The sequence below is a fragment of the Artemia sp. Qi Xiang Cuo genome, chromosome 18 (genome assembly GCF_049724085.1).
Source record: "Artemia sp. Qi Xiang Cuo chromosome 18, ASM4972408v1, whole genome shotgun sequence".
NCBI lineage: Eukaryota > Metazoa > Arthropoda > Branchiopoda > Anostraca > Artemiidae > Artemia > Artemia sp. Qi Xiang Cuo.
The window spans coordinates 28,712,823-28,736,735 of record NC_142811.1 but is presented as its reverse complement, the minus strand read 5'-3'; the positions used below and the strand labels follow the sequence as shown (position 1 = coordinate 28,736,735).

General features: G+C 36.0%; 1 protein-coding gene across 1 annotated transcript in view; it reads right to left on the bottom strand.

Annotated features, from left to right (window-relative positions):
• The window catches only part of LOC148941394 (heparan sulfate 2-O-sulfotransferase 1-like), a 162,690-nt gene that overhangs the window by 84,290 nt on the left and 54,487 nt on the right, over positions 1-23,913 (bottom strand). Inside the window, exon 3 of the mRNA XM_089104349.1 lies at positions 14,104-14,214. Within this exon, the coding sequence (XP_088960475.1) occupies positions 14,104-14,214 (111 nt within the window). The remainder of the gene's footprint in view (positions 1-14,103; positions 14,215-23,913) is intronic.

Genomic DNA, 23,913 nt, shown 5'->3' with positions numbered 1-23,913 from the left:
ATGAAATAATGACATGTAGAATATTAATATAAAAATACGTTAAATACATTATTATACATTATTAGTACACTTGCACTTCAATTTCCGTCAATTCATCTTTATATTCATTGATGATATTTTCTGCTAATGTCCTTTTTATTCTGCCTACGATTTTACTGTCTATTGTCACATTATTTTTACATAGATAGCAGTTTTGACACATTGACAAGATATGATTTATGATGTTGGTGCAGGAGTATGCTTGTCTTCTTCTTGTTCTCTTTAAAATGCTAATACCAGAAAGATGATGATAGGATTTATCAACAGGTAATGTGTTACCAGAAGCCGTAGCAAGGAGTTGTCCCCGATCATCGACAATTATTTTTAAGTTTGCATTCTCTTTGAGCACTAATTTCTCTGGTAATGTTACTCTTGCATATCCACCATTTACACGATTGAAATTCTTGGGTACTCCAAAGAAATCTAACTTCTCACTGTCATGACGACGCATGCATACATTTCCAATAGTGTTACCACTTGCACTCGTTTCATAGTTCAGGTATTTCTCCTTGTCTGCATTCAATACGACGATGATTTTTTCATGTGTACATACTTTCGTCGAATAATTCATCTTCACTTTTTTACAGATATGAATTGTGTGTTTATCCTTCCACTGCGTAAGAAATACTAATTTAATGCATGCAATAAACTAGGTAGTGTCGATAACCTGCCATAGAGTACCAGTGGTAAAGCCACGTCGTGTCTATGAACAAGCACAGAGAACGATTGGTAGAGCCGTAAGCATATTTCATGTCATTTTAAGATACGTAAGAAAGTTTATAGAAAATGCCATGTTAAAAAATTCAAATTATTTTAAAAGGTGGAGGGAAGGGGTACCGGTGGTCCTTTGGGAGCCCAGGGGACCTTTGATGACCGGGGGAGGGCCTTTGGGGGCCCGGTGAGGGCGTTTGGGGGTCTGGGGGGCCCTTGAGGCCCGAATGGTCCTTTGGGATTCCGGTGGACCTTTGGGGACCGGGGGAGGGCCTTTGGGGGTCCAGGGGCCCTTTGGGAGCCTGGGGGCCTTTGAGGACCGGGGGAGGGCCTTTGGGGGCCCGGTGTGGGCCTTTGGGGGTCTGGGGGGCCCTTGAGGCCCGATTGGTCCTTTGGGAGCCGGGTGGACCTTTGGGGACCGGGGGAGGGCCTTTGGGGGTCCGGGGGCCCTTTGGGAGCCTGGGGGGCCTTTGAGGACTGGGGGAGGGCCTTTGGGAGTCCGGGGAGGGCCTTTGGGGGTCTGGGGAGGCCCTTGAGCGCCAATTGGTCCTTTGAGAGCCCGGTGGACCTTTGGGGATCGGGAGAGGGCCTTTGGGGGTTCGGGGGCCCTTTGGGAGCTTGGGGGGACCCTTGAGGACCGGGGGCTTCCTTCGGGGTTGGGTTAGGGGGCTTGGAACCGTGGGGGGTTGGGGTAGGGGGATCGGAACCCTTTGGGCTTGGGGTAGAGGACCTCACGACACTGTTAAAATACAACTTGTGTATTATAAGGACCACAGAGTTTTACCCTTAAATTCTCTTCTAAAACTTTTTCTAAAATCATCTTTTAAAATGTCTCTAACTGTTTCGCCGAAATAATTCCCTATAATGGCTAAAAAGGTTTCGCCCAAATAATCCCTAAACGTAATTTCAGCGTGTTCCTTTTGTTTTGGCATCCCTGTGCTTTCACATTTGAAATTACAAAGAAACCTTTTCGCGCGCTAAGATCAAAACATTCGCTCGGGAACGATTCTCTTTAGAAACAAAAAATTAATTCCCCTTTCATGTCAATCAATCAATCATGACATCATCTGTCACGTGCGATCTAAACTTTGCCCCGGAAACGTTCTCTCTGGGAATACATCAAAGACATTAATTAACTTAACGTCATCTGTCAGACATTAATTAACTTTGCTCGGAAAAAATTTGATTAATGACTCAATAATCCATGAAAGTGAGAAAGTTCCTGTTTTTTCATTCTCACTGACAAAAGCCATAAAACAGACATAAATGTGAGAAAGTTCCTGTTTTTTCATTCTCACTGACAAAAACCATAAAAACATCCATCTATCCATCCATCCATCCATCCATCCATCCATCCATCCATCCATCCTCCCATCCATCCATCCATCCATCCATCCATCCATCCATCCATCCATCCATTCATCCATCCATACATCCATCCATAAATGTGAGAAAATTCCTGTTTTTTTATTCTCACTGACAAAAGCCATAAAACAGACATAAATGTGAGAAAGTTCCTGTTTTTTCATTCTCACTGACAAAAACCATAAAAACATCCAAGAAAAGTGAGAAAGTTCCTGTTTTTCAAATTCTCACTGACAAAGACCATAAAAACATCCATCTATCCATCCATCCATCCATCCATCCATACATCCATCCATCCATCCATCCATCCATCCATCCATCCATCCATCCATCCATAAATGTGAGAAAATTCCTGTATTTTCATTCTCACTGACAAAAGCCATAAAACAGACATAAATGTGACAAAATTCCTGTTTTTTCATTCTCACTGACAACAAACAGACATAAATTATGTAAAAAAAGTTGTAGGTGGCAGCAGGGGTGAGTGTCAGTGTCAATAGGGGCATCTCTACTGCTTGTGCCCTATTTAATAGTTGAAAGTGATTGGAAGGCAAATAACACCCCTTCCACGCCCGCTATTTCCCCAAACACATCCAATCATAATTTTGAGATAGCCATTTTGTTCAACGCAGATGCAAGTTCTGGAAATTATACCTTTGAGCAGGACACTCCGCCACAGTCTTCAGGGTAAGGATTATAAGTTATGCCCTGGGGGCATATAAGGTTTTTATTGAAATCTCTATCGTAGAAACTTGAAAAAGGGCTCATTCGATTGGAATTTCAAAGGGCTAGTGCCCTTTTTAATAGTCAAAAGTGATTTTAGGGCAACTAACCCCCCTCTCATGCCCAGTTTTTCACCAAACACATCCAATCAAAATTTTTAGATAGCCATTTTATTCAAAGTAGTGGAAAGCTTCGGAAATTAAGTCTTTTAATGATGATTAATTACAAATACTTTTTCAACAAAATAATTTTTTCAAGGATAAGTAGAGAGCTCCATTAAGCCAAACATTAGCCAAAATAAAATCAAATAATCTCCCAAGCATGAAACTACCACAAATCAGCATCAATAAATAAATGAAACCCAAAACGAACAGATATTACAACAAATAACCGAGTTAAATTCAAAACAAGCAGAAATTAACATCAGTTGGGCGCAAAACCCCATATGCCTTCCCAAGGCCAGAACAAAATTTGCACTTTACTGAAAAAAATATAAATATTTTTACTTTTATAAATTAATTTAATCAAATAATATTAACATTTTGGTTACAAAATATCTGTATATTTATATTAAACTGACAATGCGCATTCATTTGTATTTTTTCAGTAAAGTGCAAATTTTGTTCTGGCTTTGGGAAGGCATAGGGGTTTTGCGCCCAACTTATGTTATTTTCTGCTCGTTTTGAGTTTGACTCGGTTATTTATTGTAATTTCTGTTCGATTTGGGTTTCATTTATTTATCGATGCTGATTTGTGGTAGTTTCACGCTTGGTCTCATTTTTGGTTTAATTGAGTTCTTCACTTTTCTTTGAAAAACTTATTTTGTGGAAAAAGTTTTTTAATTAATTTCTGTTCGTTTTATATTGACATAGTCTTTTCAGGGAAAACGAAGATAATATATTAAATCTTTTCGTTTTCTAAGACTTTAGAAAAATTTTCAACAATTTTTAACAACATTCACCCTTTTAGAAATCTGGACACAAATAGTACTGTTTAATTTAGTTTCATACCTTCTCTAGTTGACCTGAAATGCAAAACTTGATCCCTTTGCAAAAAAAAACTGCTTACTTTCTTTGATAGCAGGGACACACTTTACCTAATTTGATTTGGTTAAAATTTTAGTGAACAGCAGCTCCAAAAGTTTGAATCCAACACTCTCAGTCATTTCTGGGATACTCCAGAAATGCATTATTTGGAATTACTATTAACACAGTGCATTTTGATTAATCTTAAGGCAACATTTAGTTTTTAAAAATAATGGGCAAATGGGAGGATGGGCCTGGGAGGGTGGGAGTGGAAGGAGGATTAGTTGCCCTCCAATCACTTTCGACTATTAAAAAGGGAATCGACCCTTTCTATTTTCAATCGAATGACCCCCTTTCGAAGTTTCCATGACAACTCCTTCGATACAAAGTGTCCTGGTCTAAACAACAACAACAACAAAAAATACCACTAATCACTTTTGTCTATTAAAAAGGGTACTAGCCCTTTGAATTTCAAATTGAATGAGCCTTTTTTCAAGTTTCTACATTTCAATAAAAACCTTATATGCCCCCAGGGCATAACTTATAACCCTTGCCCTGAGGTTTGTGGGGGAGTGTCCTCCTCAAAAACATATTTTCTCTCTGGAAATCAACTACGCTGAACAAAATGGCTATCTCAAAATTTTTATTGGATGTGGTTTGGGGAATGATGGGCGTGGGGGGGGGGGCTAGTGGCCCTCCAATCACTTTCGACTATTAAAAAGGGCACTACCCTTTGGAAGTTCTAATCAAATGAGCTTTTTTGAAGTTTCTACGACAACGCTTTCTATAAAAACCTTATATGCCCCCAGGTCATAATTTAAAACCCTTGCCCTGAGGGTTGTGGGGGATAATCCTCCTCAAAAACAGATTTTGTATCTGAAAATGAACTACGTTTTGACAAAATGGCTATCTCAACATTTTGATTGGATGTGTTTGGCGGAATGATGGGAGGGGGTTGGGGGTCTAGTTGCCCTCCAATCACAATTAATGATCAATGTCAACCAATAGTCGAATGAGCTTTTATTGAAGTTTCTACGACGACGCCTTCTTTAAAAACCTTACATACCCCCAGGGCATAAATTAAAACCCTTGCCCTGGGGATGTGGGGGAGTGTCCTCTTCAAAAACATATTTTCTATTAGGAAATCAACTACGCTGAACAAAATGGCTATCTAAAAATTTTGATTGGATTTGTTTGGGGGAATTATGGGCGTGGAGGGGGCTATTTGCCCTCCAATCACTTTCGACTATTAAAAAGGGCACTAGCCCTTTGAATTTCCAATCAAATTAGCCTGTTTTGTAGTTTCTATGACAACGTCCTCTATAAAAGCCTTATATACCCTCAGGGAAAATCTTAAAACCCTTGCCCTGAGGGTTGCGGGGGAGTGTCCACCTCAAAAACATATTTACTATAGTCAAATCAACTACGCTGAAAAAAAAGGCTATCTCAAACTTTTGAGTGGATGTGTTTGGTGGAATGAAGGGCTTGGGGGGGGCTAGTTGCCCTCCAATCACTTTCGACTATTAAAAAGGGCACTAGCCCTTTGAATTTCTAATCGATTGAGCCCGTTTTAAAGTTTCTACGACAGCGCCTTCTATAAAAACATTATATGTCCCCATGGTATAATTTAAAACCCTTTCCCCGAGGGTTGTTGGGTTGTGGCCTCCTCAAAAACATATTTTCTATCTGGAAATCAACTGCCCTGAACAAAATGGCTATCTCAAAATTTTGATTGCATATATGTGGAGGAATACGGGCGTGAGGGGGGGGGCTAGTTGCCCTCCGATTTTTTTCGACTATTAAAAAGGGTACTAGCCCTTTGAATTTCCAATCGAATGAGCCTGTTTTGAAGTTTCTATGACAACGCCTTCTATAAAAGCCTTATATGCCCACAGGGCATAACTTAAAACCCTTGCCGTGACGGTTGTGGGGGAGTGTCCTCCTCAAAAATATATTTTCTATCTGGAAATCATCTACGCTGAACAAATGGATATCTCAAAATTTTTATTGGATGTGTTTGGGGGAATGATGGGCGTGGCGGGGGGGGGGGCTAGTTGCCCTCCAATCACTTTTGACTATTAAAAAGGGTTCTAGCCCTTTAAATTTCCAATTGGATGAGCCTGTTTTGAAGATTTTACGACAACGCCTTCTATAAATTCTTATATGCCCCCAGGGCATAACTTAAAACCCTTGCCCCGAGAGTTCTGGGGGAGTGTCCTCCTCAAAAAGATATTTTCTATCAGGAAATCAACTACGCTGAACAAAATGGCTATATCAAAATTTTTATTGGATGTATTTGGGGGAACGATGGGCGTAGGGGGCCTTTTTGAAGTTTCTACGACGACTCCTTCGATACGAAGTGCCCGGGTATGGACCAGAAAAAACACATTGTGCCCACATCGTTCTTTACTTAGGCAGCGCAAGCGCGCTGCCTATGAAAACCCTACAGCCCTCAGGGCAAGGGTTGTAAATTATGCCCCGGGGGCATATAAGATTTTACAGAAAGCGATGTTGTCAAAACTTCAAAAAAGGCTCATTCAATTGGAAATTAAAAGGGCTAGTGCCCTTTTTAATAGTCGAAAGTGATTGAAGGGAAACTAACCCCCTCTCGCGCCCACCATTTCTCCCAACACATCTAATCAAAATTTTGAGATATCCATTTTGTTCGACGTAGTTGAAAGTTCTGGTAATTTGGTCTTTGAGGATGATAACCCCCTCAGAGCCCTCAGGGCAAGGATAGTAAGTTATACCCTGGGGGCATATAAGGTTTATATAGAAAGTAACCGAGTAAAGAACGATGTTTGCAAAATGTATTATTTATTATTATTTTTTTCCTTTAGACCAGGGTACTTCGTATCGAAGGAGGTCGCACAAACTTGGAAAAGGGCTCATTTGGTTGGAAATTTTACTGGTTTTTGCCCTTTTTAATAGTCGAAAGTGATTGGACGGCAACTAACACCGTTTCCACACCCACCATTTCCCCAAACACATACAATCAAAATTTTGAGATACCCATTTTGTTCAGCGTAGTTGATTTCCAGAAAAAATTATGTTTTGAGGAGGAAACTCCCACACAGCCCTCAGGGCAAGGGTTGTAAGTTCTGCCCCGGGGGCATATAAGGTTTTTACAGAAAGTGTTGTCGTAGAATATTCAAAAAGGGCTCATTCAGTTAGAAATTAAGATGTCTAGTGCCCTTTTTAATAGTCGAAACTGATTGAAGGGAAACTAACCCCCTCTCGTGCCCACCATTTCCCCCCAAAAATTTAATCAAAATTTTGAGATATCCATTTTGTTCGACGTAGTTGAAAGTTCTGGAAATTAGGTCTTTGAGGATGATAACCCCCTCAGAGCCCTCAGGGCAAGGATAGTAAGTTATACCCTTGGGGCATATAAGGTTTATATAGAAAGTAACCGAGCAAAGAACGATGATGGCAAAATGTATTATTTATTATTATTTTTTTCCTTTAGACCAGGGTACTTCGTATCGAAGGAGGTCGTAAAAACTTGGAAAAGGGCTCATTTGATTGGAAATTGGATTGGTTTTTGCTCTTTTTAATAGTCGAAAGTGATTGGACGGCAACTAATACCCTTTCCACGCCCACAATTTCCCCAAACCCATCCAGTCAAAATTTTGAGATAGCCATTTTGTTCAACGTAGTTGATTTCCAGATAAAAATTTTGTTTTGAGGAGGAAACTCCCCCACAGCCTTTAGGGCAAGGGTTGTAATTTATGCCCTGGGGGATGATAAGGGTTTTCTAGAAAGCGTTGTAGTAGAAACTTCGAAAAAGGCTCATTCGATTGGAAATTCAAAGGGCTAGTGCCCTTTTTAATAGTCGAAAGTGATTGGAGGGCAACTAACCCCCCTCTCAAGCCCACCTTGCCCCCAAACACATCTAATCAAAAGTCTGAGATAGCCATTTTATTCAATGTATTTGAAAGTTCTAGAAAATAGGTCTTTGACGATGACACCCCCCCCCCACACAGCCTTCAGGGCAAGGTTTGCAAGTTATGCCCTCGGGGCATACAAGGTTTTTAAATAAAGCATTGTCGTAGAAACTTCAGCAAGGGCTCGCTGAATTGGATATTGAAATGGCTAGTTCTCTTTTTCATAATCGAAAGTGATTGGAAGGCAACTAACAACCCTTCCATGCCCACTGTTTCCCCAAACACATCCAATCAAAATTTTGAGATAGCCATTTGGTTCAACGCAGTTGAAAGTTCTAAAAACTATACCTTTGAGCAGGACACTTCTCCCACAGTCTGCAGGGCAAGGGTTATAAGTTCTGCCCTGGGGGCATTTGAGGTTTTTATTGAAATCTTCGTCGTAGAAACTTGAGAAAGGGCTCATTCGATGGGAAATTCAAAGGGCTAGTGCCTTTTTCTATATTTGAAAGTGATTTGAGGGCATCTGACCCCCCTCTCACGCCCACGTTTTCCCCAAACACATCCAATCAAATTTTTTAGATAGCCATTTTATTCATTTTAGTTGAAAGTTTTGGAAATTAGGTCTTTAACGATGACCCCCCCCCCACAGCCCTCAAGGCAAGGGTTGTAAGTTATGCCCTTGGGACATATAAGGTTTTTATAGATAGTGGTGTCGTAGAAACTTGAAAAAGGGCTCATTCAATTGGAAAATAGAAGGGCTTAATTGAAAAGGCTTAATTAGAAGGGCTTAATTGTCGAAAGTGATTGGAGGGCAACTAACTCCCCTCTCATGCCCAACATTTCCCTAAACACATCCAATAAAAATTTTGTAGTTAAAAAGTCTATAAATTATGTTTTTGAGGATGACACTTCCCCCAGAGCACTCAGGGCAAGGGCCTTATATGCCCTGGGGGCATATAAGTGTTTTCTTTATAGAAAGCGTTGTCATAGAAAATTCGAAAAGGAATCATTCAACTGGAAATTGAAACTGGATTTTTTAATAGTTGAAAGTGATTGGAGGGCAAGTAAACCCCTCTCACACTCATCATTTCCCCAAACACATCCAGTCAAAATTTTGAGATAGCCATTTTGTTTAAAGTAGTTGAAAGTTCTGGAAACTAGGTATTTTAGGATGAAAACCCCCTCACAGCCCTCAGGGTGAGTGTTGTAATTTATGCCCTTGGGGCATATAAGGTGTTTATAGAAAGCGTTGTCGTAGAAATTCAAAAAGGGCTCATTCGATTGGAAATTGAAAGGGCTAGTGCCCTTTGTAATAGTTGAAAGTCATTGCAAGGCAACTAAAAACCCTTCCACGCCCACCATTTCCCCAAACTCATCCAATCAAAATTTGGATATAGCTATTTTGTTTAACGCAGTTGAAAGTTCTCAAAATTATACCATTGAGCAGGATACTCCCCCCCCCCCCACAGTCTTCGAGACAAGGATTGTAAGTTATACCCTGGGGGCGTATAAGGTTTTTATTGAAATGATTGTCGTAGAAACTTGAAAAAGGGCTCATTCGATTGGAAACCCAAAGGACTAGTGTCCTTTTTAATAATCGAAAGTGATTTGAAGGCAACTAACCCCCCTCTCACGCCCACCTTTTCACCAAACACATCCTGTTTAATTTTTAGATACCCATTTTATTCAACGTAATCGGAAGTTTTGGAAATTAGCTCTTTAAGGATGACAACACCCCCCCCCCCACAGCCCTCTGGGCAAGGGTTGTAAGTTATGCCCTGAGGGCTTATAAGGTGTTTATAGATAGGGATGTTGTAGAAACTTCAAAAAGGGCTCATTCAATTGAAGATTAGAAGGGCTTGTGCCTTTTTTAATAGTCAGAAGTGATTGGAGGGCAACTACCCCCCCCCCCTCTCACGCCCACCATTTCCCCAATCACATCAAATCAAAATTTTGAGATATCCATTTTGTTCGACGTAATTAAAAAGTCTGGAATTTATGCTTTTGATGATGACACCACCCCCACAACCCTTAGGGCAGATTTGTAAGTTATGCCCTGGGGGCATATAAGATTTTTTTTTTTATAGAAAGTATTGTCATAGAAAATTAAAAAGGACTCATTCGATTGGAAACTGAAAGAGCTAGTGCCCTTTTTAATAGTCGAAAGTGATTGGAGGGCAAGTAACCCCCCTCTCACGCCCACCATTCCCCCAAACACATCCAATCCAAATTTTGAGATAGCCACACGCAGTTGAAAGGTCCGGAAATTATGTCTTTGAGGATGACAACCCCCTCACAGCCCTCAGGTCAAGGGTTGTAAGTTATGCCCTGGGGCATATAACGTTTTTATAGAAAGCGTTGTCGTAGAAACTTCAAAAAGGGTTCATTCGACTAGAAATTGAGAGGGCTAGTGCCCTTTTTTTTAGTCGGAAGTAATTGGAGGGCAACAAAACCCCTCTCATGCCCACCATTTTCCCAAACACATACAATCAAAATTTTGAGATAGCCGTTTTTTTCAACGTAGTTGAAAGTTCTGAAAATTGGGTCTTTGAGGATGACAACCCCTCACAGTCCTCAGGGCAATGGTTATAATTTATTCCCTGGGGGCGTTTAAAGTGTTTATAGAAAGCGTTGTTGTAGGAACTGCAAAAACGGCTCATTTGATTGGAAATTGAAAGGGCTAGTGCCATTTTTAATAACCGAAAGTGACTGGAAGGCTTGGCATTTGTTTAGTAAAGATCGATGTGGGTACAATATATTATTTTTTTATGTTTAGACCAGGCCACTTCGTATCGAAGGAGTTGTCGTACGAACTCCAAAAAGGGCTCATTCGATTAAAAATTGAAGGGGCTAATGCCCTTTCTAATAGTCAAAAGTGATTGGAGGGCAGCTAATTCCCCTCCCACGCCCACCCTTCTATTTGTCCTTTATGTTTAAACTAAATTTTACCTTAAGATTAAATAAAAATTCACTGTGTTAATGCTAATTCCCAATAAGGCATCTCAGCAGTATTCCAAGAACGACTGAGGGTATTATGTTCAAACTTCCGGAGCTACTTCTGCTCTTAAAATTTAACCAAATCAAAATAGGCGAATGCCATCAAGTTTTCTATTTCAGGTCAACTAGAGGAGGTAAGAAACTAAATTAAACACTACTATTTGTGTCCAGATTTTTAAAAGGGTGTAACTGGTTGAAAATTGCTGAAATTTTTTTTGCAGCATACAAATCGCAGGCCAAACTATAAAGTTTTAAAAAATACAAAAAGACTTAAAATATTATTTTCTTTCGCCCTGAAAAGACTATGTCAATATAAAACGAACAGAAATTAATTTTTTTTAAACAATTCCACGAAATAAGTTTTTCAAAGAAAAGTAAAGAACTCTATTAAACCAAAAATGAGCAAAAATAAAATCAAATAATCTACCAAGCGTAAAACTACCACAAATAAACAGCAATAAATCAATGAAACCCAAAACGAACAGAAATTACTATAAATAACAGGATCAAACTCAAAACGAGCAGAAATTAACATGAGTAGGGCTCAAAACCCCTATGCTTTCCCAAGACCAGAACATAATTTGCATTTTACTGAAAAAAATACAAATGAATAAGCATTGTCAGTTTAATATCCATATACTGATATTTAGTAATCAAGATGTTAATATTATTTAATTTATTAAAGTTATAAAAGTAAAAACACTTATATTTCCAATGAAATGAGCCATTAATCCGCTCTCTGTGATTTTCCAGATCCCCGCTAGCTTTGGAGAAAGACAAAAATGGAAAAAAAAGATGCCTTCGATACTGAATATCGTGGTTTCCGCCGCTTTTCTTGTTTTTCAAGCCTTAAGATTTTCCTTGTTGTTCAGTACAGTAAGTTTCCTATATAGCGGTTTCAGTCAAGGTGTTTCTAATAGAGTACTTCTTGTCTTGATCTGGCTCTATTTTGAGGAATTTCTTGTCTTGTATCTGGCTCTGTTTTGAGGAATTTCGGGTTGTTGTATTTCTTAGTACGGGACGTGATCCTCTCTTACTAGGTTGCTAGCTATCGCTGCAACCCTGATAATATAGCATTTAGTTTCTACGTCATATATGATTCTAACCTACAATTATGACAACATTTATCATCTTGCAAAATGATAATATTTCAATAACTCTGGCCTGTAGTTCGTTCTTTACTGTAACATTATGCTATAATCCACATTACTTCCACAATCCACATTTATAATGAATTATATCGATACTATTTTTAAAACTATACCGACCATTTATGTAAAATATGTCCCTAGATTAGCTATTATTATAAAAGATAAATTACAAACAGGAAAAAAGCTACGGCTTTTTTCTTAGTTAAAATAGTAAGAGATGAACCTCAGAGAATCAAGGAGCTAAGTAAGTCAAATATGCTACGATACCCTGGGAAAGTTTACCGATGATAATACTGCCATAATGCTAAGGCTACTACAATTAATTAATATTTCAGTTGTTATGAGCTAGCGTTCGTTCTTTATTTTGATCTTCGTATGCAAGATGATGTTTATAACATATTTTACTCAACTGTTATACGAAAATACAGTTTTTCGTAAAAATTGATTTTATATGACTGTTACCTACCGCAACCTAGCTTTATTATATAGGTAATGTATATATATATATATATATATATATATATATATATATATATATATATATATATATATATATATATATATATATATATATATATATATATATATATATATATATATATATATATATATATATATATATATATATATATATATATATATATATATATATATATATATATATATATATATATATATATATATATATATATATATATACATATATATATATATATATATTTATATATATATATATATATATATATATATATATATATATATATAGAGAATATATATATATATATATATATATATATATAAATATATATATACATATATATATATATATATATATATATATATATATAATATATATATATATATATATATATATATATATATATATATATATATATATATATATATATATATATATATATATATATATATATATATATATATATATATATATATATATATATTATTATTTTTTTGTTCGGCAAACCTTTTTGTATATTATGCCAAAAAATAACCTATAATCCTGACAATCAGATTAAATTGCAATGTCTTTTTTAAAATATTTAGCACATCTTCAGCATAATTTATCACAACTATTCAAAGTATTTGTGGCCTAATTCATATGAATATGTTAGAAAATTTCTGCTTAAAAAAAAAACATTCCAATGAATGGTTTCCCTCGATCTTGGGATTAGAAGTCCAACACATTATCCATGCCTTAAGCTAGCTTGTAAACACGAATAAAAAATAAAAAAACACGAAGAGTGAGAAGAAACATATGACGTCATTCATATAAAAATGCGTTTACAAAATTGAAGGTCTAACTGAATTTTCCCAAAGTCGTGACCTGTCCAGATCCGTTTTTTCATAGTGGAAAATAAACATTGTTGAAACTTTTAATTGTTCTCAAAAAATGTATATCACAACAGTCTAGTGTATGAATTCTCTTGAACACAAATTAGCTACATACAAATTTGATTACCCCAGGTCGGAGCGTTCAATAACAATAATGACGTGATTGATGTTCCTTCACTGTTATTCTTTAAGCAGTTCTCTAATTTCAGGGTGTCTAATTTCAGTCAGCAGACGATTTTTGACTAATATATTAAAGGGGTTGGCAGGGGAAAGATAATTTTCACAAAGTCGTTATCTATCTAGATATTTTACTTCACACTGGAAAATGTTCAAATATAAAAAAATAAAAAATAAAAAATTGTGCCGTTATACAATTCTTGCTCTTTTAATAAGATAATCACAGTTGCTGAATATACTTCAAAGCAATTATTATTAATATATACGACGAACTACTTTCAGCTCTGGAACACGAAAAACACCTTTTAAACGTGTGTTGTGTTTTTTGACAGTCACTCTGTTTTAAAAAAGCACCGCAAATGGAGCAAAATGTGTCTATCCAACAAGTGCACAAAATCTGTTCTTTATTTATCTTAGTATTTACATGTTCTCGGTAATTTCATAAACCATTTTAGCCGGTCATCACAAAAAAAAAAAGAGAAGAAAAGTGAAAATGGGTTTTATAAGGCCAACAAAAATACTGGATGCAACAAAAGCGGATATTTCGTAAAGACAACCGCTTGCCTTCTTCTGCCATGTTAGAGAGAGTCCCAGAAAATCAAGTTCCCATTTTCTTTTTTTTCTTCTCTTTTGTTTGTGTTATCTCTCTGAACTGCAAAACCACAAAATTCTTACTTTAAGTATGGACTGAAGTCAAAGAAAAGCATCTTTCTGTTGTAGGCCTTTTCCATTGGCTGATATTCAAACCAGGAAACAAGATTTTCTTTTTCACTCTCCTTCAAGATCCTAAGAAAAAAAAATCAACATTTTAGCTTATTTTATTACAATTGAGCTTCAAAATTCAAATTTCAATAAATTAGGCATGACGTTCAATCTACAAAAAAAAAGTTTTCATGCTATTTTACCAGTAAATATAAAAAATTGGACAAAGAAAAAAGACGGAGCAAAATTTGCAACCAGTAAAAAAAAAATTCAGCCGAGATCTCCAACAAGCCGTCCTTAGTGAAAATATTTAATATATATATATATATATATATATATATATATATATATATATATATATATATATATATATATATATATATATATATATATATATATATATATATATATATATATATATATATATATATATATATATATATATATATATATATATATATATATATATATATATATATATATATATATATATATATATATATATATATATATATATATATATATATATATATATATATATATATATATATATATATATATATATATATATATATATATATATATATATATATATATATATACTGAAGTCCACAAAACCATGTTGGGGAAAGTGGGGAAGGAGCTAGGTGCCCTCCAATTAGTTTTGAGCATCCCCCGAAATTGCTGTATTAAGGGCGGGGATTCATGGTTTGAACCCCCACTATCCAAATTTTTGTCCGACTCTTAAAAACGTAACAGAATATATAGAAACATATTTTAATACGGTTTTCACATTTTTTGTACCTTCCTTCACGGAAAAATACCCCCTGAACAAAAACTCTGGATACACCTTTGTCCCTTGAATATGCTTTAAAAGTTTCAGATTAATACCCTCAACCGTCCTTAAGATATTTCTGAGACGTCCTTTTGAGAACCAGCATGCGCAAAGCGTGTTTTGATTTCGTTCAGTGCCCTCCTCAAAATTTCCTCAAAGTAGTCCCAAGTAAAAATAGTTGCAGTCACAGTCGTGAGCAGTCGCAGTCAAAAGTAGTCACAGCCACAAGCATTTGTAGGCGAATCGTAATTAGTTACATGTGCAAGTAGTTACTGTTACAAGTAATATTGGTCACAGTCGCAAGTAGTTGCAGTACCAGCCACAAGTAGTCACTTTTGCAGTCATAGTAGTAGCTGGAGTAGCAGTGACCCTGAAAGTTTCAAGTTAATACCCTCACTCGTTCCTAAGACATTGCAGATACGCCTTTAAATATATCAAATATCATATAACACAAACTCCGGGGCTTACACTCCCCCCCAACCCGAAGGCAAGTGTTGTAAATTCTGTCCCTGGTGCATAGACCTTTGGAGGGGGCTCATTCGATTGGAAAGGGACTGGAAGGCAAATACCCCCCCCCAACCTTCTTTTTCCCAAATCTATCCGATCGAATTTTTTAGACAACCATTTTGCTAACATAAGTTCAAAAATCAGATAACAAAATACTCCGGGTCGACAGAACCCCCAAGAGCCAAGGGGCAAGTGTTGTAAGTTATGCCCTGGGATATATAAGTTTTATGTGAGGGTTTTGAAAAAGTTCAGAGATTAGATTAGCCCGACCCCAACCCCGACTAAAAAAAAACTTATTAAAGATATTTTGTTCCAAAGCTTAAGGGAGCCGACCCCTGGCCCTTCTTCCATGGCTCGACCCCCTCCCAAAAACAACAACTTATTGACGATATTTTATTCCGAAACTTATGTGAGCTGACCCCTCGCCCTCCATGGCCCGATCCCCTCCCCCACCCCGAAAAAAATTGTCAATGATAACTCATGGGAACTGATACCTGGTCCTCCCTCTATTTCTCGACCCTCTCCTCTCCAAAAAATAAAGAAATTTTTTAACAATATCTTATTACAAAAAGATGGGAGCTGAACCCTGGCCCTCCTTCCATGGCCCGACCCGCCCCCCCCCCCCAAAAAAAAACAACGAAAACAACTTATTAATGATTCTTTATTCCAAAAGTCATGGGAGCTGACCCCTAGTCATCCCTCAATGGCCCGACCCCTCCTTCCTCCAAAACGCAACTCATCAACGATATTTTATTCAAAAGCTATAGGAGCTGACCCCTGGACCTCCCTCCATGGCATGACTCCCCCCCCCCGAAAAAAAAGTTATTAACGATATTTTACTCCAAAAACATCAGCAATGTCTAAGGAACGATTGAGAGCATTTGGTTTTAACTTAAAAATCATATTGAGGGGGATGTTGAAAAAAAACGTAGGGCAAATAGCCGCCATTGTTTCACCCTTTTAGATGCTCTTCTTTACACTCATAGAATTCTTAAATAGTCATCTTATTCAAAATAGTCACAAGGTCAAGTAGCTATGCCCCCGGGGATGCCATACCCTAACAACCCCTCGGGGCAAGGATAGTAATTATATAAGTTTGTGGATTTTTAACAGCAGGATTTACCATTGAAAAAGGATGGAATGTTTGATCCTGGGTTTGTTTGAAAAGACAAAGGGTATTAAAATGAAGTTTTGGGGAATGTGTGGGACATGTTGAGCTAAATCAAAAGACACTATTTGTATTCAAGTTATCAAATGGAGTGTCTACCATATCTTAGGAACGGTTAAGGTTATTAACTTGAAACTTTAAGGGTTACTTTTACTGCTACTACTGCTACTACTACTACTACTGCTCTTCAAATGTGACTAAGACAGTGACTACTTCCGACTGCAACAACTTGCAACTGTGACTGCAACTGCTCGTAACTGGTACTGCATTTGCTTGTAACTACTCTCAGGGAATGTAAGGAGATATTAGGAGGCGTTTTTTTGTCAAACAGGTGAACAAAATCAAAACAGACCAGGTACAAGCTAATTGTCAAAAGGGCGCATCAGCGATACATCAGGAACGGCTGAGGGCATTAAGTTGAAACTTTCAAGGCATGTTGAAAGGTTTAATTTTGCTCTTTGCTTTTCTTTAAAAAAGTGTAATTTTTCAAAAACGCCTTTTTAATTGATAAATATTATAAGTAATGTCATCATAGCCTATTGGACATGATAGCAGGAATTTATTTTTACGCAGGGAAATGGATTTGTCCTAAAGTAAAAAACACACTAAAAATATAAACTGTACAGGGATATAGTAAAAAAAAATCTGACATTCTGGGTTGAGAGATGAGGGGCTTGGAGGCCCCCGGTGTATGCGGCTGTCTACTCTTCTCCTATTACTTTGGTGCATATGCTTCTGTACCGTATACATCCACGCTCAGTAATATTATGATTTGAAGCATGCAAGTTTCAACATGGTTCCAACCTTAATTTGAGTGTTTTGATATCTCGTGCTTTATCTGTATTATATTAGCTTATAAGCTAAAAGCCAACCTTATCTTTTTGTGGTTGTAGCCAATTCTTACACAAAACATCATTTGCCTTTGTTTTAGTGCTTGTCACTGTTTTTAATATATATGAATATATATATATATATATATATATATATATATATATATATATATATATATATATATATATATATATATATATATATATATATATATATATATATATATATATATATATATATATATATATATATATATATATATATATATATATATATATATTCATTCAACATATATTCATTCATTCTGTAAATCATTCATTCAACCATTCATGCTTTAAACTAAAGGTCTTAGAAGATACTAATTTGAACTGGTGGGGTTTCATCAGTTTCATTTATAATAAACTATTTAATTGGTTCAATATTACAATAGAATCCTAATAATATTCTTTGACAATAGAATCTATTTTTTATGAAATGTCTCTTTTAAATGGGTGGCCTACCCCCCACTGCTAATGAGTTTTCTTTTAAACCCCAATGAAAAATGCAACCCAACAATAAAAAAAACTGGCCAAGGGGGGTGTAATAAGATTTCTGAAAGAAATATTGTTCCTATTATATTTATACGGGATGGTCTCAAATGTAGCATGACTTTTGAAAGAAGTTATAGCATTATCATTATGTCCTTTATTAACCATAAGAAGGTTTGTACGAAAATAAATTCCAGAATTAACCTTTATTATTATTAGTCACCGTCTATAAAAGACAAATTAAAAAACCATAAATTATTAATTTCACGTTAACACCCCATGTATAATAACCGTATTTTTCGAGTGTTATGCTCTCATCAATACAAATGAAAAAAAAGTTGGTTGTGAATTTGAGGTATTGCTTAAAAAGCTTAAAAAAGATCCAATTGCTTAAAACAGCTACAGTCTCTATATTAAAAATTAACCGATGCAGCAGTGTAATTTGAAATTTGCCAAAATCTTGTTTCAGAAACTGGGAAAAAAAATCGATAGGTTTCAAATTAAATGTTTAAAGTACCTTCAAACCCATAAGTTCACCAATTTTTTGCTTATTTTGCATTGGTCTTCTCCAGGCACATAAACATGAAATTAATTCTGGGGGGGGGTCCAAAGGGTAGAAATTCAAAAAAAATACAAAAATATACGGATTGTAATGAAAATATAGGAAATTAAATGAAGCCCCAATAGACAGTCAATATTTTCACGTGGACTGCAGGATCGCCTGGTCTTAAATTTTGATCTGGAAAATGAGGCACTTTTGAACTAATTTGAACTTTTGAATTAATTAACAATTTTTATTTTCTCTATGTAGTCATTCGATGCCACTTATAACAAAAAGCAAAGCGGTTCCAACAAAGCAAACAAAACGCAAAGCGGTTCATTGATTTGCTCTAAAGAATCAAATTTCTTAAATTGTAAAAAAACTCGGTTTTCGAATAGCAGTAGAATGTTTTTGTTTCATTTAGATCATTCCCTTGGGTTTTGTGACAGAAAAACAGTTCATAGTAACGAACTATAAATAGAGCTTAACTCGCACTAATAGTATTTGAAACTAATAAGAGAGTTTTCATAACAGCATATATATTAGAGGCAACGCTATAGCGTTGCCTATGTTAAAGGCCATACGGCTCCAATGTTTTATTAAATAAAAAAAAAGTTTTGTTTAACTGAAAGTAAGGAGCGAAATTAAAACTTAAAACTAACAGAAATTATTCCGTATATGAAAGGGGTTGTCCCCTCCTCAACGCCTCGCTCTTTACGCTAAAGTTTTTTATTGTTTTAAAGAATAAAGTTGTAAAACAGAGTCAAACTTTAGCGTAAAGAGCGAGGCGTTGAGGCGGGGACAACCCCTTTTATATACGGAATAATTTCTGTTCGTTTTAAGTTTTAATGTCGCTCCTTACTTTCAGTTAAAAAAAACTTTTTTTATATTTAATTTCTGAACGTTTTTGAATTAATGCAGCTTAGATTTTGGCTCACCGCACATGAATAATTAAAACGAAATTCGCATATTAATTGTCCTTTTTTTGGCTAAATGGGTTTCTCGAAATTTTGTTTTGACGTAACTTACGAATTAACTTACGTAACGAATTTCTATATTCTTATGTTTTTACTACATATATAAGGGAGTTCGCCCCCTAGTCAATACCTCGCTCTTTACACTAAAGTTCAAGTTTTGTTCGAATCACAAACCTCTGAATCACAAATGCCGGTTAATTAGAATAAATAGCTCTTTTGAAAGTACAACAAAAACTTTAGCGTAAAGAGCGAGGTTCTAACTAGGGGGAGAACCCCCTCAGATGCGTACTAATTTCCGTCCGTATTAAGTTTTTTTGCTACTCCTTGCTTTCAGTTGAAAAAAAACTGTTTCTTATCTAATTTCTGATCGTTTCTTAACTAATTCTGGGAAATCAGGCAACCCCTTCATAGGAATGTCCCTTCCCCCAAGGAACAATCCTCCATAAAAAGATTCTCCACCGTAACCCCTACTCCGACCCCCCTTCCCGCACCAGAAAAAAATTCCACCTGAAAACGCCTGTATACTTCCTAATAACCAAAACTTAAGTAAACAATGGGCAAAGTTTATAACTTGCAGCCCTTCCCCCAGAACTTTGTGGGATTAAGTCATCCTTAAAGACATCTTATTAGATTTTCGACGAATGCTGAACAAAATCTCTATCTCCAAATTTTGATTGGGTGACTTCGGGAAAAAAATGATTGTGGGAGGGGGCCAAGTTGCCCTCTAATTTTTTTTGGTTACTTAAAAAGGGCACTAGAACTTTTAATTTCCGTTCGAATGAGCCCTGTCACGATATTCTAGGACTACTGGATCAGTACAATCACCCCTGGAAAAAAAAATAAATAAAAAAGAATAAACGCGCATCCGTGATCTTTCTTCTGGCAAAAAATACAAAATTCCATATTTTTGCAAATAGGAGCTTGAAACTTCTATAGTAGGGTTCTTGGATACGCTGAATCCGATGGTGTGATTTTCATTAAAGTTCTATGACTTTCAGGGGTTGTCTCCCCTTTTTTCGAAAATAAGACAAATTCGCTCAGGCGCGTAAGTTTGGATAAGTAAGACAAAACTTCATGAAACTTATATACTTGAAATCAGCATAAAAATCTCATTATTTTGATGTATCTATAGGTATCAACATTCCGTTTTTTAAAGTTTCGTTTAATTTTAGCCGGGTCGCTCCTTACTTACAGTTCGTTACCACGAACTGTTTGATTATTTATTATTTGTTACTTTTTTTCCCAGAGGCACTTCTTATGGAAGGGGTCGTCGTAGAAACTTCAAAGGGGGCTCATTCGATTGGAAATTGAGAGTTCTAGTGCTCTTTTTACGCATCAAAAGTGTCTGGAAGGCAACTAACACCCCTTCCACGCCCACCAGTTCCCCAAACACATCCAATCACTGCTCCATTGACGCAGTAAGATTTAGACTTTTACAGTGAAAGAAGGAGGTCATACCCAAACTCTTGTTTGTAGTGATTTTTGTTCGTTTCAAGCTTCATTTGCATATTCAATTTAAGTTTCACTCGTTTTAAGATGTATTTATTCATTTATATTACTATCTATTGTATGTTTGTTTACATTGATTATTTATTTAATTTCTGTTTTTTTTAAGTTTCATTTATACTTCAATAGGAAAATATTTATTTTTCGTTCTAAGCTTGATTTTCATATTCAATCTAAGCATTATTCACTTTAAGATCTATTTATTCATTTATATTATTACTTGTTGTATGTTTTTGCTATGATTGTTTATTTAATTTCTGTTCGTTTTGAGCTTGATTCATTTTTTAATAGTAATTTCTGGTCGTTTTGAGTTTGAATTTTAACAGGTATTTGTATCTGTTGAGCTTAAGTTTAAAAGGGCCTTTACTTTTCTTTGAAAAACTGATTTTCCGGAAAGATTTTTTTAATTAATACATAAGAAAAATTTAATTTTCTGGGTGATTCTGAATTTGCAAAATCAATTAGATTTAAAGCTACTTACCAAAAGCTAAGAGCACGAGGAACTTGCCTGATTTTCAAAAAAAGGCAAAACAACCCCAAACGGTGAGTTGTTTTTATGCAAATTACACCCTCAAATTCATTATATCAGAGAATCCTATTGCCAAGGTTTCAAGCCCCTATCTAAAAAAAAAGGAAAATCTTGTGTCTTTGACCAAAAAACTGATCAGGGAAACGTTTTTATTTGTTTGTTTTCCCACGGGTAATCTTATCGAATCAATGGTCCAAGAAAATTAGAAGAAGGTTTATTTGAACAGAAACTAAAAGTTCTAATGTCATTTTAAGTAGCTAAAATGATTGTAAAGTGGCGTTTCCCGCCACTTAGTAGCAAATAACATTAGTTTTGCCCCAAAGAGGGCTGAAGAAGCTATCGATAAAAAAAAATCTTAGATGGCCAATGGAATGAGCTGCCCAGTTCTAGAGGCAGTGATATTGCGCTGAGACGCATTCGTTCCTAAAGATGGACATAGTTGATACAGAATGAATGGCAATATAAATAGTTAATTTAAGGCGTCATTTAACTAAGTTGATTTATTTTGGATTTCATAAAATTGATTTATAATTTCGGAGAAAGATAAGCAGATCTTTCGCAGGTGGGGGGGGGGGGGGAGTAGTGTGCCTAAAGCCTAAGAAAGTGTATTTTGTTTCGAAATTTTTAAATTCTTTTTGAACATCCGGGTAAATATAGAAGGAGGTTTGGGGGAGAAATAAACACTAATCATTAACCTATCTTGTTCGCAGGGATATTTTTGGATTAAGCGTGTAATATGGGAGCCGTGGGTTGACAGCTCCCCTCTTACTGCAAATTTTTTTTGTGTAACCTGAAAGATTACATGCATAAGCATACGAGCATAAAAGACAAAGAGGTAGGGAGAGGTCTTGTGCGCGCCGAGAGGAAATTTCTCAGTTGAAGGGGGGAGTCCTCCCAGGAGCTTTTTTGCCGAAAATTTATTGTGGATTTTTCAGTTTCCTATTTATATATGTTTATAATGCCTGCTTGTTTTCCAGGAGGTATATCCCCTTGTTATCCCTTCCAGCACTCATGGAGATATTCCTATTACAAAAGATTTGTTCAAAGAACTCACCTAAGAACCATGGAAATGATGGCCCTATAATTCATGTTTGATGTTTCGGACCCCCCCCCCCTTTTTTTTTTCTCTTAATAAATATCGGGAGAGGTGCATTTTTGGAAAGCAAAGGACTTTATAAACAGATTTTTACTATTTTTTTATATGAAATTGCTATCTCAAAAATTTTTATTGTAGTTTGTGGCCGAAAAAGGCATTTTGATCTGTTTCTAGTTTCTTGTTTTGATCTGTTTGATGGTCTTTTTCGGTTGGGGTCGAGAAAGGCGGCCCAATCTGTTTCTTGCCTTAAAAAAAAGTGCTAAGATTCTTATTTTCAGTGCAGATGAGTATTTTCCTGATTATCCAACCCATGGTTGGATAGGATCGCACCTTGGGAAAAAAAAGAAAAAAACTATAACAATCTTGTGCGCATACTATGCTAGGATTTTCCGACGAGGAGCTTAAAGTTAAGGGTTAAGACTATAACAAATCAATTAACTGCTTCAGAATTTGGTACTCTCTATCTTTTAATTTCAAACAAGGCCCAAGTTATTGTTTTGTGGCAGAAAATGTCCTTCTTCAGTGGCGCAATCTATCTCGTTACTTAGGGAAAGACGCTGATATTTTCATTCCCATCCAAGTAAGTCCTCTTTCGATATTCTACGTTCATGGGCTTTCTGCACCTCCCCCTGGGAAGAAAGGAAAAAAAAGATATTAGTGCTAACCTTGCAAAAGAGACATCAATTTCAATGACGTGTCTTTTTATTTCAATATTGTGTCATTATTGAGGGGTTTTAGGTTCTTTTGTAAAATCCTCTATATTTTCTGATCCTAACTACAAATTATTGTTGAGTGGAATTTGAAGGAAAATTTATAGTTTCGAAATATTTTTTTATAATTTATTTCGGCTACTAAGGGCTGTTTTTAACTCTTTTCTAAATTGCAGCTACTAATACAACCATGATGCAACATTCAACCATTTTATTCCGCCTTTAACGGAATAAACATTGCATTCCACTTAAGTTAATTAATACAGGTGTACTTAGTTAATGCTAGTCCAACCCGAGATTAAAATATGCCTCTCTATTTAAGCTTCGCTTCATATTTTAGGAGGTTTTCTTACATCTTATTTTTGTGTCTTATATCCCCCCCCCCCCCCACGAGTATGATGAATATAATGATTTCACAGCTTTCAAAATTTTCACCAAAACTAAAACGTCGAGGGCCAGATTTCAAACTTTTCAATATCAAAAACACGCCCAGCAAATCAATACTGCTGCCCACAATCTGTGTGCTAAATCTGAAGAGAGTGTAGAGTGTAATATT